The sequence below is a fragment of the Oryzias latipes genome, chromosome 5 (assembly GCF_053564925.1).
Source record: "Oryzias latipes strain Hd-rR chromosome 5, Olatipes_Hd-rR_3.1".
NCBI classification, from domain to species: Eukaryota; Metazoa; Chordata; class Actinopteri; order Beloniformes; family Adrianichthyidae; genus Oryzias; species Oryzias latipes.
In genome coordinates, this window is record NC_136241.1 from 27,169,803 (window position 1) to 27,186,730 (window position 16,928).

Here is a 16,928-nt window from a genome sequence, read left to right on the forward strand (position 1 = left end):
AAATACTTATAGCTTTATTATTATTTAAATACCTTCTTTAAAAGTATAAAGTAAATTATTTCAATATAAGCTAACATTTGGAAAATAAATACGATTGTTGTCTTATTATGCCTCCATTTTTGGGGTTCTTAAGTAGGCAGAACTGGGATTTTTTGGGGGGAAACTGGACAAACTTATATAAAAATATATATATTTTAGTTTTAAAAGAATACATTCATAAAAAGCAGCCCTACTTTGCCTTCAAATACCTTCAATTTCTTAAAATATATAAATGACTGAGCATAATTTTAAAGTAGATTTTACCCACAGTATTTAAGATTGTCTAAATGTGCTTGAGTATCCTAAAATTAGAACTTGTAGCAAAGGTGCATTAGACTACAATACCCAGAAAGCATTGCCAAAGTATAAATAGTAACTAAATGGGCGTTCCCGTGGTGACATGTGGAGGAGGTAAGAAGAGGATTGTTGCCGAGGACGCATTGAGCTGTCAGAGATAACGCTCGCGCTGCTCTTACCTGCCTGGACCGTCGCTGTCATGGACTTAACCGAGGACAGCGCTGTGGAAATTATCCCGTGCTGACCCACTTCTTCTTCTTCCCAGTCCTTCTTTGTCCTTTGACGCCTACTGTCATCGCATCCAGGTAAAGTCTGCGTATGTTGGTGTAGATTTCCAGCCGCTAGCACATTGTTTCATGCTTCTGTAGTCTGCTTCTTCTTGGTTTTTTTTCCGTACCGAGATGAGCATCTCTTGTTGAGGAAGTAGCCCACGCGCTCATCTGTTTCTGTTAACTGCTGCAGCACGTGCGGCTAGAAAACGAAAAAATAAATAAATAAATAAATAAAAAGAAAAAATAAACTACACAAAAAAAGGGGGGGGGGGGGTGACGGGTTGACTTGACATTCAAATTCACATTTGGGTTTTTACAGTCCTTAGAGGGCACATTTTAAAGTTTGAACTACTTTAAATGAGACACATTTGGTATTGTAAAGTCTTAATATTTATTAATTTATGGTGGTATATTAACTTTTAACATAACACTTGAGGTTACCATTATCTTTGACAAAAGAAGTTATTTTTGTTAGTTTTATTTTGTCCAAATTTGATCTAAATTAGTTTTGATTCTTAAATGAAACAGAAAACCCCAACAGCTCTTCCCCCACAGCTGGTGCTGGGTTCCCAACGGTGGCTAAGTGTGGGGTAAGCCCTGAAAGTTATCTTCCCTCATACTTGAGGCCCATTGATTGCGTTGAGCACTTCAGCTCTATCATAAACCAATCTTTGCATTTGCTTTAAAACAAATATCCAGAGAGATGCACCAGAATAAAGAAACAGAGGCATTATACATGTATAATTTATATTTTTGCATCTTGTAAAGGGAGTATAACTCATGATTTCTGTGTGAAAACAGCTCTAAAACAATCAAACACAAACATTACAATCTATTGTGTTTGTCAAACGCTTTCTGATAAGGATTGAATGTTTGCATCAAAGACAGTCATTTTAAAAAATGCTGTTAACTTATCTATTTTGTTATAAATGGCTAATTATGTGCATTTTAAAGTAAATAATGATGTCATTTTTCTTTTAGGAGCACCAAACCCTGAGAAATCATGGATAAGATGTCTAGTTTCCTCCATATTGGGGACATTTGTTCCCTGTATGCAGAGGGTTCCACCAGTGGATTTATCAGCACTTTAGGGTAAGCCTGTTTGTTTTTTTCTTTTCTTTTTTCGCCCCGTAAATCAATGAATTTTGTTTTTTCGCAAAGTTCTTAAATAGCTTCTTTTAAAAAAACAAAAAAACAATTGGATTGTCAGGAAAGATTCTTCCTTTGTGCATGGCTCAAAACAAACCCTCTATTAGATGAATCAAAGAGATGCTTCTGAAAGTTGGCTCTTGAAAGAAATGGATTCCTATAATGGGAGGATTTAATGGATGTTATTTTCAATGGAAATATCAGTTTTAACTGTATAAATGGGATAAATGAATGGCATATAGCACTTCTGTGGTGTTGATCTCTACTCAAAGAGCTTTTAAACTATAAGCCACCTCACCCATTCACTCTGCACTTCCTCTCTTCCTTTGAATTATTTCTCTTCAAGCCCGCAAAGTGCTTAGTTTTTGCCCTGGCACACAGATGAACAGCTTTCTGGAGTGGCAGGACGTTAAATGCCTTGACCACAGATTCATCAAAAGGATCAGAACAAAAAAATCCTGATGGATTTTTTACCTCAATAATGGGGTTGCATCTCTAAGGGATGTCTTTTAATTTTGCAAAAAAACAAAAACATCAAAAAAGAAAAGAAAATATTAAAAAAAAATCTTTGTTATGTTTTTTAATAAATGCACTGATTTAGCACTTTGTCTGTGTATGTTTGTTAATAAACAAAATTTTATTGCACATTTAATCGTTGAGTCTTTCGCTTAATTAAAGAGGATTAAAGTAGAACACTTTTAGAGGACAAAGGGGTCAACATTTTTATGTTGTACAATAGGATGCTTGAAATTTTCTTTAGAACACAGTAATAAAAACATTTGTAAAACATTTTGTTTTTTAAGATACACACAAAAGAGTAGAATTTCGTTTGAGGATACTGAAGCAGTTTCAGGCAGGAAAACTCAAGTTTAGCACAAAGAATACAGCTGGAAAGAATCTGGAACATGACTTTACCTCTAAACCCAGAAGGAACCTGTAACCAGCAAAGAGGTGGGACTGAAAATGACTAAAGATGTTCCCAGTGGTGTTTTAATTATGGTTACACCATTTTTAGCCCAAATCAAACAACCTTTGTAGAGCAGCAGTAGTTCTTTAGAAATTCACCTTTGAGATGTGGGCGGGACTGTTGGCACAGTGCAAGTCTCCGGCCATTTCCCATCATCCATCTGTTTACATGCTCTCCCGCTAGCTTACAGCCCTTCACGACCCCAACTTAACATTACCGGTGCAACAAAAATGGCGAGCAATATTGGAGCTATCCCGTCGTGCAGTTTGGAGCCAGATTCCAGCTCAGACGAGGAAAATGAAGAGATTAACGGATCTATTTGCTTAGCGAACGCATCAGAATGGAGCAGAGCAGGGAGTTTGTTGCCTGCTGACTGCATTAGCTCCATAACACCTTTTTTCTTTTTTCATCTGCTCCTAATTCACACCAATTTGAATAAAAACATACTCACAAATGCAATTTGGAGCTTAATTTCCTTTACATAAGTTCTCCATCATGAGAAAAATGCCACAAGAACATGTTAAAAAACCCCAACACAATTTTTATAGGGCCTTCAGTTTGAGCTTTGGTTGCACTGTGAGATCCAATTACTCCAATAGACTGTGACTTCTATGTTTAAAGTGTTCAAAATTAAACTATAATACAATATAAAAAGATGGGCAGCTCTTTCACTTGACACCAAAAGTCCGTGGTTCAAATCCCAGCTGTGGCCCTTTCTATGTATTTTGCATGTTTTCCCCGTGAATGTTTTGTTCTGGGCACTCCAGTGTCCTCCCACAGTCCAAAAACGATGTTTCATAGGTGAGCTAAATTGTCCCTGTAGGTTTCAATGTGCACATGTGTGATCGTGTGGGCCAAAGACGGACCGGTGACCCGTCCAGTAGCTGTGATAGGCTTCAGCAACCCCGTCACCCCGAAAGGGATTTAACGGGTCTAGAAGATGGATAGATAAGTGTAAGAAGATGGTTTGGAAACAATGGTGCCTGTCAGATTTGGAGTGATGATTTCTGTTCTCTAAATTCACCTCCATAGACTTCATATTTTTATTTATTTTCACCCACAAATAAATGGTGTTTTTTTTAAATTCCCTCTTTGTGACAATAAATAGAAAATCTGTCCTCTTGTCTTTCTCTTTAAGTGCTGTAGCCTTCCTCCCCTTTCTGTGTCACCTCCTTTTTTTCCCGGCAGCAGCAGCTGCTGTACCAAGTCCTCCTCTTTGTCAGGTTTTTAGGAGTCTAGCTCTTTCACAGTTTGCCGTTTTGCATCCCCCACCATGGCAACAAATTTGCACCCTTGTTTTAGGGGCTGCCACCACAACAGTGCTCATTTGTCACAATCAACCCCGCTGTAATCTTGTGTCTCCACTCATGATGAGGGACGCCCATTAAAGAGGCAAACCTAAATTATGATACTAAAAATAGAAATATTGTATAAAGTGATACTTGACAAAATAAAAGCATGTAACCGCTGAAGGATAGCTGTGTTCACCTGCTGCAACAAACAAGCTGGAAGCTTGTTATAATTCATCTTCAGTAACGAGGCTAATGAAACACCTATGCATTTATTTGCTTCTAAAATGTATTTTTTGGACTTTGCATCTGTCTGATTGAAGGCCGTGGCTCTCCAGTCATCACCACATGTGTGGAGTGCTTCCTTGTGCTGTTTGCTCTGCTCGAGCTATAAAAAGAAACAGACTGGATAAGCAACATCATCTGCTTGGGTCAATCTATTATTTCATCGCTCCCCACAGATTCCTCGACAGTCCAGTTTTATAGATGTGAAAATAGTTGTTTTTAAATCATCTTGGAGTCAGTCCACAGCTGCAACATCTGTTTTAAGTGAGCATTCAGGGCATATCAGTGCAAACCACATCTTAATCTTTTTTGTTAGTTCATACATACACCCTTCAGGGACCAGGAGATCTTTTCTCACAGCACTTGTAGCTCATGGATGCTAAACTGTTGCTCACTCCAAGCCAGAGGTCTGCAACCTTTAATGTTAAAAGAGCCATTTGGCCAAAACCCAACGAGAGCCACAAAGACCTAAATCACCATTTGAAAAAATACTTTTATGGATGTTTTTGTGGCCAGTAAGACTTTCATTTATAAAACTTTAACCTTTAAATGTGCACTATAATTGAATTATAACATTGTATATGTTAGAATTTTAATTAACTTTAGACAGCAGCACATGCAAGTTCCTTAAAAAATGTTACATCTGTCAAACAACTAACCTATGCTTTTTTTTAAAGGCTAAGTATTTATCTTTAAAGCCTGAGAGCCACATTGGAGAGGCAAAAAAGCATCAAGTTGCAGATCTCTGCTTTGAGTGAATGAACTAAGCGTTAGGTCTACAAATTTTGCAGTATTTGAAGTGTTCAGAAAAGACCATCCTGAAACAGAAGAAGTCTTAAATTATGTCTATTTTGGTTTCTCTGGGTGGTTCCATACATTTTTTTACACCTCATTTTACTATGGCTGCCATTCAAAGATGGATTATTGACATGGCCTGGTGAGCTCCAGCGTTTTGGTGTCATAAAGACGGCTTACTGGATAGTCGAGTTGCCCCGAAGGTGTGTCACCAAACTAATTCAAGCTCAACACACAAGAAAGGAACAGTTTCTCAATTAAATGCTCGTTCGAAAAACAAACATTAAATATCCATTTTACTCCCTGTCAAACTAGACTTTGTCTTTAAAAAGGTTATTTAAACTATTTAAAAAGGGAAGTTTTGTAAAGATCTAAGTCTGCATTTTCTATCTTGTTGCTACCTAATAAACTTTTAAAGAGGACTTAGCCAACACTGATTTTAGCCTGTAAACATGTTGAGTGTAATGACATCAAGTCAATTTAGCTGTTGAATAACAGGAGGACATCCATATGTTAACATCTAAGAAAATATTTCAAAAATAGATCTCAAAAGTGGTATTTAAACAACCGTCACTTTGCTGTGACTGAGCATTCTGACTTTAAACATTGCAGACTTACTTTTCCTAGAGGCTTTGTGGCAACAAATACAGATTTGTTTATTTTAAGTCTATTAAAAATTAAATTAAATATAATCCTGGAAACATTTTAGAAACAGTCATGGATACTGTTCAGAATTAGTCCCCTCTGTTATGCCCTTTTCTCTGTCTAGGGGAGATCCAGAGGAACATTCAAAAGTAAAGAAAATAACTATTGCATCCAGACAACATAAAAACACCAAAAGATTGCATCTGTGTAAGGTAACCAATGTATTTACAAGTAAATGATAGTCAGCAAACAATAACTTGACCAGAAGCAAAAAAGGCATTAGGGTGAACCAAGGCTAAAACAGCAAACTAAAACCCCACCTATCTAATCTAAGACATCTTACCTGCAAAAGAAAAGGCAAAACGATGACAAACACTAACCTCCCCAGACTAACAGAGACAGGGCAAAATACATATGAAAGAAAATGGCAGTTAACCCCTACAGATTCACTTTTAACTGTATTTTACACACAACAAAAACTCCACAAAAGGCCTATACACAAATACAACACACAGAACACTGCAACACAGGTCAACAGAGACGAGCGCCTCGCTCAAGTGCAGACAGGCTGCAGCACAGCTCCCTTCTTAAGGGCTTGAGGTCCACGCAGTGCTTGAAGGGCTGCCTCCATCAGATCTGGTCCAATGGGAGCCACACATTTCCTGGACCACACCTGAAAGTGATCAGAGACAGAGAGACACACAAAGATCCACAAAAAATGGAGGTACCACTCTGATATGTAAAATAACGCACAAAAAAATAAAAAATAAACTATTGTGGCCACAACCCTCCATTCGAAAGTGTACAGCAGAGCCTTACAGCTTGTAGGTCAAATTATTTTAGTTTAACCAACAGAAAATATTTATTTAAAAAAATAATTTACATTGTTCTCAAAATATTGTCAAGAAAATATGAAACAACATGTGGCAACATTTGAAACTAAATTTTGAATGGAAAAAAAACACAAGAATGAGAATTTGACAGTTTAAATGTTTAAACTTTACATATGTCTGTAAACCCAAGCTACAGTTTTCCCTCCAGACTTTGTCTGGAGTTTTTGTAGTGAGTTTCCAAATTTAAAATGTAAGAAATGTAAGTGGTCTCAGCTCATTTAAGTACAAGCCAAAGACATTACAACCTATAATTAATACATAGCTGTAAATTGTGTTATGTTTTTGCGAAGAGCTCCTTAACAGCTATATGGTCTTTTCTGATATCAGCTTTCCTGATACAATTCACCTTATTTGGTAATTTAAAAAAAAAAACAATGATATGTTTGTGACATAACATTTACAGTTAGGAAACTCAATTTAGAAACTCAATCCTGCAGAACAAGTAACTTGAATTAGCAACAACATGTTTTTTAAACAAGTACTAAAGACTAATTTCTCTAAAGAACAGGAATCCAGTGAGACGAGAAGTGGGAATTCCATGTTCTCTTTACCCTCTGTGAAATTCTATGAAATCCAATACCTCAATGCATTCAAGAAAGGCTTTTGTCTTCTAGTACACACCTGGTATTTCCTGCCTGGTTTTAAGAAGTTCTTCTGTTTTGATGCTGAAATCTGTGTTTTTTTTTTCCTTTGTTTAGCTCTACAACAAAACTACCAAAAATGCTTTCTTTGGTACCCCGTGGTTGTTCATTAAATAAAACAAATTGATTTTCATATTAAATGCAAGTCACATTATACAAAAGTCATAAAATCTAGTTTAAAAGAAAAATGTTGCAACATGTTTAGTGTAAATTAAATGTTGTTTGTAGCATTTTGAAAAACTGAAACGGTCTCAGAAGTGTGACATCTAAGCAAAAGGTTTTCGCTGGCTAAAAGTTGTCTGGGAGAATTTTTTGTCGGTAAAGAACGACGTTTTAATGCTGACTTTTTTTTCCCAGACTTGTGGATGACCGCTGTGTGGTTCAACCAGACGCAGGGGATCTCAACAATCCGCCCAAGAAGTTCAGAGGTAAGGCCTTGCTGCCACAAGCTTTTTAATGCACAACAGTCGTGTCTGTTCTGTGGGTCACATTTATGATACTGATGTGTTTTAAAGAACAGCATCTGAATGACTGTAAAACAGATGTGAAGTTTTTAACCTCATCGAGTGACTTGAATATAAGGTAATGGATTGTTTGGTTTTAATACTAGGTTTGGTATTTATCACAGCTTACATAAGTTGTTCTAATATTGTTTGTTTAAAATGAACTGATTTGGTTTTACTCCATGCTGGTTTAACAGTATTTGCTGTGTAACATTACAAGCAGATTGCGAAACTCCATCAAATTATGTACAGGTCTGCTGGAAAGTGAAAGCTAAGGTCACTCGACGGTTTTTCTGTGTGTCCGAATTCCCTCACTACTCTCTAACCCCTAAAAGGCCAAATAGTGCAAGACTATCTAGCTCCCTGGATTTGAATACACTTTGGACACATGTTTGTTTTCACGCCAAATATGTTGTCACTCATTTCCTGAAGTAAAAACCTAATAAATATGAGCATTTCATAAAGAATATTAGCAAATCCACTGTGCTCCAATGATGAACACTTGGATAGTTTATAAAAATAAATGTAAATGTATTTTTTCACATGACAGGTCGTTCAAATGCCATGCATTGTAGTCTATATAATCTAGTGTGCATCAATGCACAATAGTTTTTCACATAGACTTCTACAAAATGTCTTGGACACTTGATTTTGGAATTGTAGATTCTAAAATGCCCTTCATCGTGCACTAAGTAGTGATTAGTGAGGGAATTCAGTAGTGATGGGGGATATATTTGTGCCAGTATCAGTATCTGCAGATATTTGCTTAATTTGAGTATCTCGGTATCAGTCCAATATCAAATAATCCACTGATATTCTTCTGTCTGTTTCCAGAAACACTTCTATTTATGATATGTATACTTGTTGCTAATAGCTTGGGAAGCTTCTGTTTCCAGTCATAGTTAGTAATTGACTGTTTTCAGGTAAATGTTATTTTTGACAGAGATACATGTTGTTCCTAATAGATCCCTGGCAATGGGGAACTTATGGTTTACAGTTATGTCCAATATTCAAAAAATGGTCTGAATGCTTCTAGTATATTTATATGAAAGTTTCAAAGTGATAATTGTTCCCATGAAATCCTTTGCTGTATGTCAAAAGGATCAAATTCAATGTGATTGTCCAGTAAAAGCAAAGTTGTGCATTTCTAATAAAGAAAAAAAGAGGAAATCTAAACTTTGTGTTACTGTAAACACTTTAGTATCGGTGTCCGCAAATATCGGCGATCGGCCACAGTTTCAGGGGAAGTATTGGTTATCAAAACACTAGAATTCAGACTCAACCTTAGAAATGTCTTAATAATGCTGAAATGTTGATCAACTTTAATTTTTCTGCCCTCTTGAAGAGTTGTTGCTCTCTGGGATGTCAGTGCACTGAAGCATAGATCTTAAGCTAATTTTGTGCCACAATATATAAATATGGTCATCCTGCAAATTTATTTTATTCATAGTTTAGATATTGTAAAAGAAAATAGGAGATAGGTCATAAAAAGATAGGGCAAAAAGGTTCAGGATTCAGGATTCTTTATTGTCATTTCACCACAGGGATAAAACGTAATTTGTGTCTCTGGTCCCGGGCCAGCCGTTTACAGTGCGATTATGACAGGAAGTAAGAGACATATCAATTTGATATTTTGCTATTCCTGTGGATTATTGCACATTTCCTATGGTTACTACACAAAAAATTAGCACAGAAGAGAATATATCACATAGCACAAGTTAGGGGCACCTCACGCCTCCATTACATCTAAAATGGTTTTGTTTTCTCATAATATGTATATTTTTTTGAACAACACTAAGCTGCAAAGTATTTAGGGTTTTTTGTGTCCTCTTTCTTTCTGCACACATCTGAAGGTATTGGGCTGGTTGCTTTATACTTGTTTGAATCAGGTTAAATATTCAAACAGCTCTTGCAAACTTCAAGCTGTGTAACAGATCATACTGAGCTAAAAAGTTGCCCAGCATTCGTGAAGGAGTTACAACATTTCTGATGTTTGGAGCAGTTCTTAAATTAGTTTGCAAGAATTCTAAATCTGTTTGAATATTTTTCTTATATATGTGCCACAAACCATTCTCAGTTTTTTGTTTTTTTTTAGTCGAAAATATAGTGGGATAAGTTTGTCAGGGGAAACATTTGTGCAAAACAAATTTGGTTTTCATTCCGAGCAGTGTTTTAAATTTTTTTAGCAATTGTTTCTCCTATCAGTAGTTTCTGAAACTAGTTACAGAGACAGAGACCTAAAGAAATGTGTGCAGGACTTTTAAAATCCTCTACAAACTCCTACATGAGTTCTTAAATCCACACCTGGGTCACAAGGCATCATTAAAAAAAATCCATATTCCTTTGGCTTAAGGTAAATCCTCTGCCCATTTCCTATTCCCTGCTGCATTTTTCTATCCTGCAGTTGGATTTGCTTAATCATTTAATTTGTAAGTGTTTTTTTCAATTTCAAATAATAGGTTGAAACTTGACTTGTAAAAAACAAGTTGTGTTCATTCTTCTCAAACTCAAGTTTACCATGGTAATGACACTGTTGTGACAGTTTTGGTTCCCCATTAGTCTGTGCTATAAGAGCGGACATTTACAGATTTATGCAGTCCTTTTCCCCAATATAACATGTACGCTCACTATTCTATTTCAGGCACTTCAGATAAAGTTAGACCTTAAATGTGCTCAGAAAAAATGACAACAAATGACAGTATGTTTCAAATGGAAACATGATGGATGTGGGTAATTCCTCAAATTACTTGCATTTTATTGGTGTCTTTAAAAGTGTATCTTTAAACTTACAGTTATGTGCAAACACCAGGTAGTTTAGAGCTGTCGGAGCCCCCAGCCTTCCCCGTTGAAGATGCAAAGAAGGACCTGTGCTTGCTCATTTCTAACAGAGATATTCAAATCTTATTCAAAGATGTGGCCTATTAGCCTGCAGTGAAAGCAAAAAAACAAAACAAAAAGCTGACTTCATGTGCTGCTGGCATCAATTACTTCTTTTGGTCATGGTTGCAAAGTGTTTTATCAATCACTAACTAGAAACAAAGTTGAATGAAGATTGTTAAAAGCTTTTTAAGGAAGAAACATTTTAAATGCCTGCGTCTGTGTTTAAAATGCATTAGGATATTTTAACATTTTTCCACCATAGTAGTAAGATTTTTTTGACAGAATCACATTGAATTGTATCAAGGTTTAACCTGAATGGCACCTGGAAACTACCAGAAATATGTGCATCATGCTCTTCAATTTTTCTGTGTACTAGTGTATTTGCATGCTCGTAATACAGTTTTGAAACTGTGTTTTGGAGATTTATTCATTGGATGCCTGGATTTACAAAAAACATATCAGCTGCAGTGTGTTAGGGCTGACCAGCCAGGAGCAGGAAGAACTCCCTACACATGCAGAGAAGTCCAAAGACTTAACAAATAATTGCCTCGAATCATAGGGAAACAACAACAAAAAAATCAAATAGGACGACCAGATACAGAAAACAGAAAGATACCTCCTTAAATAGCTACCCTAATTAGTGATTCCAGGCAGCTGTGACCGTCTCAAGGAGAACTCAGGGGTGGCTAGGGCATCTAGGAGAAGTCACAACCAACCTGCAGAGAAGCAAAAGAGATAAAACTCAAAAACAAGGTGAGGTGAGATGTTAGTGAGGTGTTACAAAACAAATTAAAAAAAGACCACAAACTGGGACAAATAAGTTGATGACCAATGACCAAATCAGATAGTTTACAGTACACTGTGGGCTTTGTCACATTACTTTATAGAATGAACATTCTCAGAAATATTCATTCATTTATCTTCTAAGCCCATTTTGTCCCTTTTGGGGTCACGGGGCTGCTGGAGCCAATCCTGGCCACTTGTGGACGACGGCAGGGGACATCCTGGACATGTCACCAGGCTGTTGCAGAATTCTCAGAGACATTGTTTTTGTAAATGCAAGAAGGCTTCGCAGTGTGTAATTTTCATCACAGGTACACTTCAACTGTTAGATACAGAATGTAAATAAAGAATCCAGGAAATCCCATTGTATGATTTTCTTTTCGTATAAAGATTCAGACATTTTATTTAGTTTCTAAAAAAAATGAGAAACAATTTTGTCCCTCACAGGGTTGTTACGTAGTCTTTAAAAAGCGTTTCTATCATCCCCTCATTACATGTATTAATGGCTCCTGTTTGAACTAGTTTTCTGTATTAAAGACACCTGTTTACACCCTTAAACAGTCAGACTGCAACTTCTCCTCCACGACCAAGACTAAAGAGCTGTCTAAGGACACCAGGGATAAGATTGTACATCTGAACAAGACTGGGTTAAACCAATCTATAATAAGAAAAAACTTTGTCAGCAACTGTTGAAGTAATTACTAAAAAATGGAATAAATACGAGATCACTGAGAACGTCCCTCCACCTGAAGCACCATGCAAGATCTCACCTAGTTGGGGTCAAAGGATTTTGAGAACAGGGAGAAAACAGCCCAGAACTACTTTAATTATATACGTCGTCATGGATTCAAATCCTGCAGAGCTCCAAAGGTCCTCCTGCTTTAGCCAAACATGCCCAGGCCCCATCAACATTTTGCTAGAAACCATTTAGATGATCCAGCTGATGAATGGATGAACCTCCTTCAAGCAGTAAGAACATTAAGAATGAAAAGTGACTGGATCTTCCACCATAACAGTTATCCTAAATACATCACCTGGGCAACCAAGTAGTGGCCACATAAAGAGCATTTAAGGTTCTGGAGTGTTCCAGCCAGTCTGAAGCTCAATTAATTAGAGAATTTGAGGATGGAGATGAAAGTCTGTGTTGCCTTGCAACTGCCCCAAAATGTCACAGCTCTTGAGAAGATCTTAATGGAAGCATGGACCAAAATAACAGCTACATTATATACAAACCTAATCAAGACCTACAGGAAACATTTGACATACTGTATGTCATTACCAACCAGGGTTACATTACAAAGTTTTGAGTTGTTACTGGCCAAACATTTACTCTATTTTCTGCTCCATTATACAAATAAATTCCTTAAAAATCTCTTTTTACAATCCGTCTCTCACAGTGTATCTCTGAAGTGTATCTATGATGAACATTAAAAATCTCACTCATCTTTTTATGCTGGACAACTTTCAGTATCAGTGACTGTCAGATAAAATGTCTTCCTTTTTTGAATAATATTTTCATCGGTAACGCTTCCTTTTACAGTACAGTACTTACAGTGTACTTAAGTGGTATTTACATGGTACTTATAGTGTAACTACTGGGTACTTTCAGGGTACTTACATGGTACCTTTTTATGGAATTTACTGGGTACTTACAGTGTGTTTACATGGTACTTTCTATGGGACTTTACTAGGTACTTACATGGTACTTTTTGTGTCTACTCTGTACTTACATGGTACATACTGTGTATTTATATGGTACTATTTGGTTCATACCTATGTGGTACATACTGGGTATTTATAATATTCTTACTGGGTATTTACATGTTGTGCAAAGGTGTCTTTTATGGTACTTACCACATGTAAGAACAAGGTAAGTACAAATAAAGTACTTTGACCTTTAGGTCTGCACTCGCTGCATGTTTCATGGTATTTACCATGAATTTACCACAGAAACTACCCCTTAAGTACACTGAAACTGTAACTGTAAAAGAAAGTCAGCCCTATTTCCACTCAGCTACATGGTACTTTCATTACTAAATACCGGGTATGTTCACTTGAATATTACTTGGTACTTACCCCTTAAGTACACTGAAACTGTAACTGTAAAAGAAAGTCAGCCCTATTTCCACTCAACTACATGGTACTTTCAGTAGTAAGTGCTGGGTATGTTCACTTGAATATTACTTGGTACTTACCCCTTAAGTACAATGAAACTGTAACTGTAAAAGAAAGTCAGCCCTATTTCCACTCTATTACATGGTACTTTCAGTAGTAAATGCTGGGTATGTTCACTTGAATATTACTTGGTACTTACCCCTTAAGTACAATGAAACTGTAACTGTAAAAGAAAGTCAGCCCTATTTCCACTCTATTACATGGTACTTTCAGTAGTAAATGCTGGGTATGTTCACTTGAATATTACTTGGTACTTACCCCTTAAGTACAATGAAACTGTAACTGTAAAAGAAAGTCAGCCCTATTTCCACTCTATTACATGGTACTTTCAGTAGTAAATGCTGGGTATGTACACGTATTACCTTCCCGTACAGTGTACATACACACTTGGTCTTCTGACCTCACCACATGAGACAATGCTAACCTGTTGGTAAGGGTAAAGTAACTACATTGTAAAAACATATTCTGGCCTGATTACTTCTTGTAACATGAGGCAAGTTTAAAGAGAAACAAGACAGCAGTGAAAACAACAATCTTTAATATGATACATGTCTGCAGCATACAAAGTGTCATCACAATGAAATAGGTTTTAAGTACAAAACAGTGCAAAGGAGAATTCTAAAAAACACACTATTGGCCTGAGGGTCGTGCTTTTTGTCCATCAAAATTCTTTCAGCAGAGTTTGGTAACGGTGCAGGACTTCTTCAGGGTTTGTAACTGCAAGAAAATTCACAATATGAGCTCAAGTGAACATAAAAAGCAGAACGACTTTGATGAAGTACAAAATATATTTTACTTATTTAATCATTTCTGTAATGAGTTTGATAAATCTCTATGATTTTTTTATCGCTTTGACTGTAATGCTTGAAATTAATCAATTATCCTCATTTAAAAACATGATAATAAATTATTCAAAACTTAACTTTTTTTTAAATATTGTTCTAAAAATGAACTTGTTTTAATATATATTATATAATGTCAGGAAAATATGTAAAACAACAAGGCTAAATATTTACTTTTAATACTAAAAACACCCCGAGTGTGTGTTTTTGTTAACTAGGTCGGGGCAAGTAACGTTGCAAATTCCCAGCGCACTTGAATGCAGCACAACTACCCCCAAAGTGAACGTGCAGATTAATCCGGAGAGCCTCGAGGCGCGCGCAACAGTTTGAATTTCTCTTCATCTGGCAGGTAAACCAGTGTTTTTGTTTTTTTAAAATATTGGATAAATTACATGTAAATATTTAAACTGATCAAACTTTATAAAGAAGCTAACCTCGTGATTTCAAGCCACTATCTCTGTGTTTGAAACGTGACGTAAGAGCATGTCTACCTTACTCCAATAATTTCAGTTATTTCATGTATACATTTTCAAAGTTTGTAATGAAAATCTACAAACATTGTTGTTACTTACCAGGAGAGAGGCACCTGTAAAACAAGCACGTAGCCTAAATGATAAAGTCTGTTGTTTTGTGCTCGTTGACTGAGCGCACGTCTTTCTGGGAAAATCAAAGAAAGGCGTTTATTTAAAATAATGATGACGTACTTCCGTCTTTTTACCGCTTTAGATCAGCTGTGGTGAAGAAGACATTCCAGACGAATCCACAGGAGAGTAAGCTAAAGTAAGTTAAATCCACCAAGTGGACATATTATTTACATTAATGAAGAGTTTAACTGCATTTTCCCCATTTTCTTTTCTTTCGCCGTTTTTATTTTATTTTTATTTATTTATTTTCAAATATGATAGAGACAACAATACCACCCAACACAGTGAATGTAACTGTTTGAAAATTAAAACATATTTTTGTGAATAACTGTGTTGAATTTGAAATTGCCTATTTATTTCTTTTTTCCTTTTCTTTTACACTGCAATGTTTTTCATGCTAATGCAAATTGTAGGTGCGAATAATATTTATAAAGAAGAAATACACACAGCAATTGGCAATTAAAACATTGCTTTTGTCATTCTTTGTCTAAACAAATTAGATTTTTTTATGGCAATTTTGATTTTTTTTCTTTGATTTCTTATTTGTTGTTCTTGTTTATGTAACTAAAATATAAAGTTGTGAATAATTTATTGTCATGTTCATAAATGAGGATAATTGATTAATTTCAAGCATTACAGTCAAAGCGAAAAATAATTCACAGAAATTTATCAAACTCATTACAGAAATGATTAAATAAGTAAAATATATTTTGTACTTCATCAAAGTCGTTCTGCTTTTTATGTTCACTTCAGCTCATATTGTGAATTTTCTTGCAGTTACAAACCCTGAAGAAGTCCTGCACCGTTACCAAACTCTGCTGAAAGAATTTTGATGGACAAAAAGCACGACCCTCAGGCCAATAATGTGTTTTTTAGAATTCTCCTTTGCACTGTTTTGTACTTAAAACCTATTTTATTGTGATGACACTTTGTATGCTGCAGACATGTATCATATTAAAGATTGTTGTTTTCACTGCTGTCTTGTTTCTCTTTAAACTTGCCTCATGTAACAAGAAGTAATCAGGCCAGAATATGTTTTTACAATGTAGTTACTTTACCCTTACCAACAGGTTAGCATTGTCTCATGTGGTGAGGTCAGAAGACCAAGTGTGTATGTACACTGTACGGGATGGTAATACGTGTACATACCCAGCATTTACTACTGAAAGTACCATGTAATAGAGTGGAAATAGGGCTGACTTTCTTTTACAGTTACAGTTTCATTGTACTTAAGGGGTATGTGCCAAGTAATATTCAAGTGAACATACCCAGCATTTACTACTGAAAGTACCATGTAATAGAGTGGAAATAGGGCTGACTTTCTTTTACAGTTACAGTTTCATTGTACTTAAGGGGTAAGTACCAAGTAATATTCAAGTGAACATACCCAGTATTTAGGAATGAAAGTACCATGTAGTTGAGTGGAAATAGGGCTGACTTTCTTTTACAGTTACAGTTTCAGTGTACTTAAGGGGTAGTTTCTGTGGTAAATTCATGGTAAATACCATGAAACATGCAGCGAGTGCAGACCTAAAGGTCAAAGTACTTTATTTGTACTTACCTTCTTCTTACATGTGGTAAGTACCATAAAAGACACCTTTGCACAACATGTAAATACCCAGTAAGAATATTATAAATACCCAGTATGTACCACATAGGTATGAACCAAATTGTACCATATAAATACACAGTAAGTACCATGTAAGTACAGAGTAGACACAAAAAGTACCATGTAAGTACCCAGTAAAGTCCCATAGAAAGTACCATGTAAACACACTGTAAGTACCCAGTAAATTCCATAAAAAGTACCATGTAAGTACCCTGAAAGT

At 36.0% G+C, this 16,928-nt stretch overlaps 1 protein-coding gene and 2 long non-coding RNA genes across 15 annotated transcripts in view; 2 read left to right on the forward strand and 1 right to left on the reverse strand.

The window, feature by feature from the left end:
* The first annotated feature begins 433 nt into the window (after window positions 1-433).
* LOC101155104 (inositol 1,4,5-trisphosphate-gated calcium channel ITPR1) overlaps window positions 434-16,928 on the forward strand; it is a 109,261-nt gene continuing 92,766 nt past the window's right edge. For all 13 annotated transcript variants that reach the window (XM_020703415.3, XM_078948070.1, XM_078948072.1 and 10 more), the window contains exons 1-3: window positions 434-641; window positions 1,590-1,700; window positions 7,630-7,700. In XM_020703415.3, coding sequence (XP_020559074.1) covers window positions 1,612-1,700; window positions 7,630-7,700 — 160 coding nt within the window. In that variant the 5' untranslated portion in view covers window positions 434-641; window positions 1,590-1,611. The remainder of the gene's footprint in view (window positions 642-1,589; window positions 1,701-7,629; window positions 7,701-16,928) is intronic.
* Window positions 14,135-15,088, reverse strand: LOC144992331 (uncharacterized). Its single transcript, XR_013656208.1, has 2 exons — window positions 15,028-15,088; window positions 14,135-14,330 (listed from the first exon to the last, which is right to left on the reverse strand). It is a non-coding gene; the product is annotated as an uncharacterized LOC144992331 (long non-coding RNA).
* Window positions 14,678-16,073, forward strand: LOC144992330 (uncharacterized). Its single transcript, XR_013656207.1, has 3 exons — window positions 14,678-14,804; window positions 15,182-15,235; window positions 15,877-16,073. It is a non-coding gene; the product is annotated as an uncharacterized LOC144992330 (long non-coding RNA).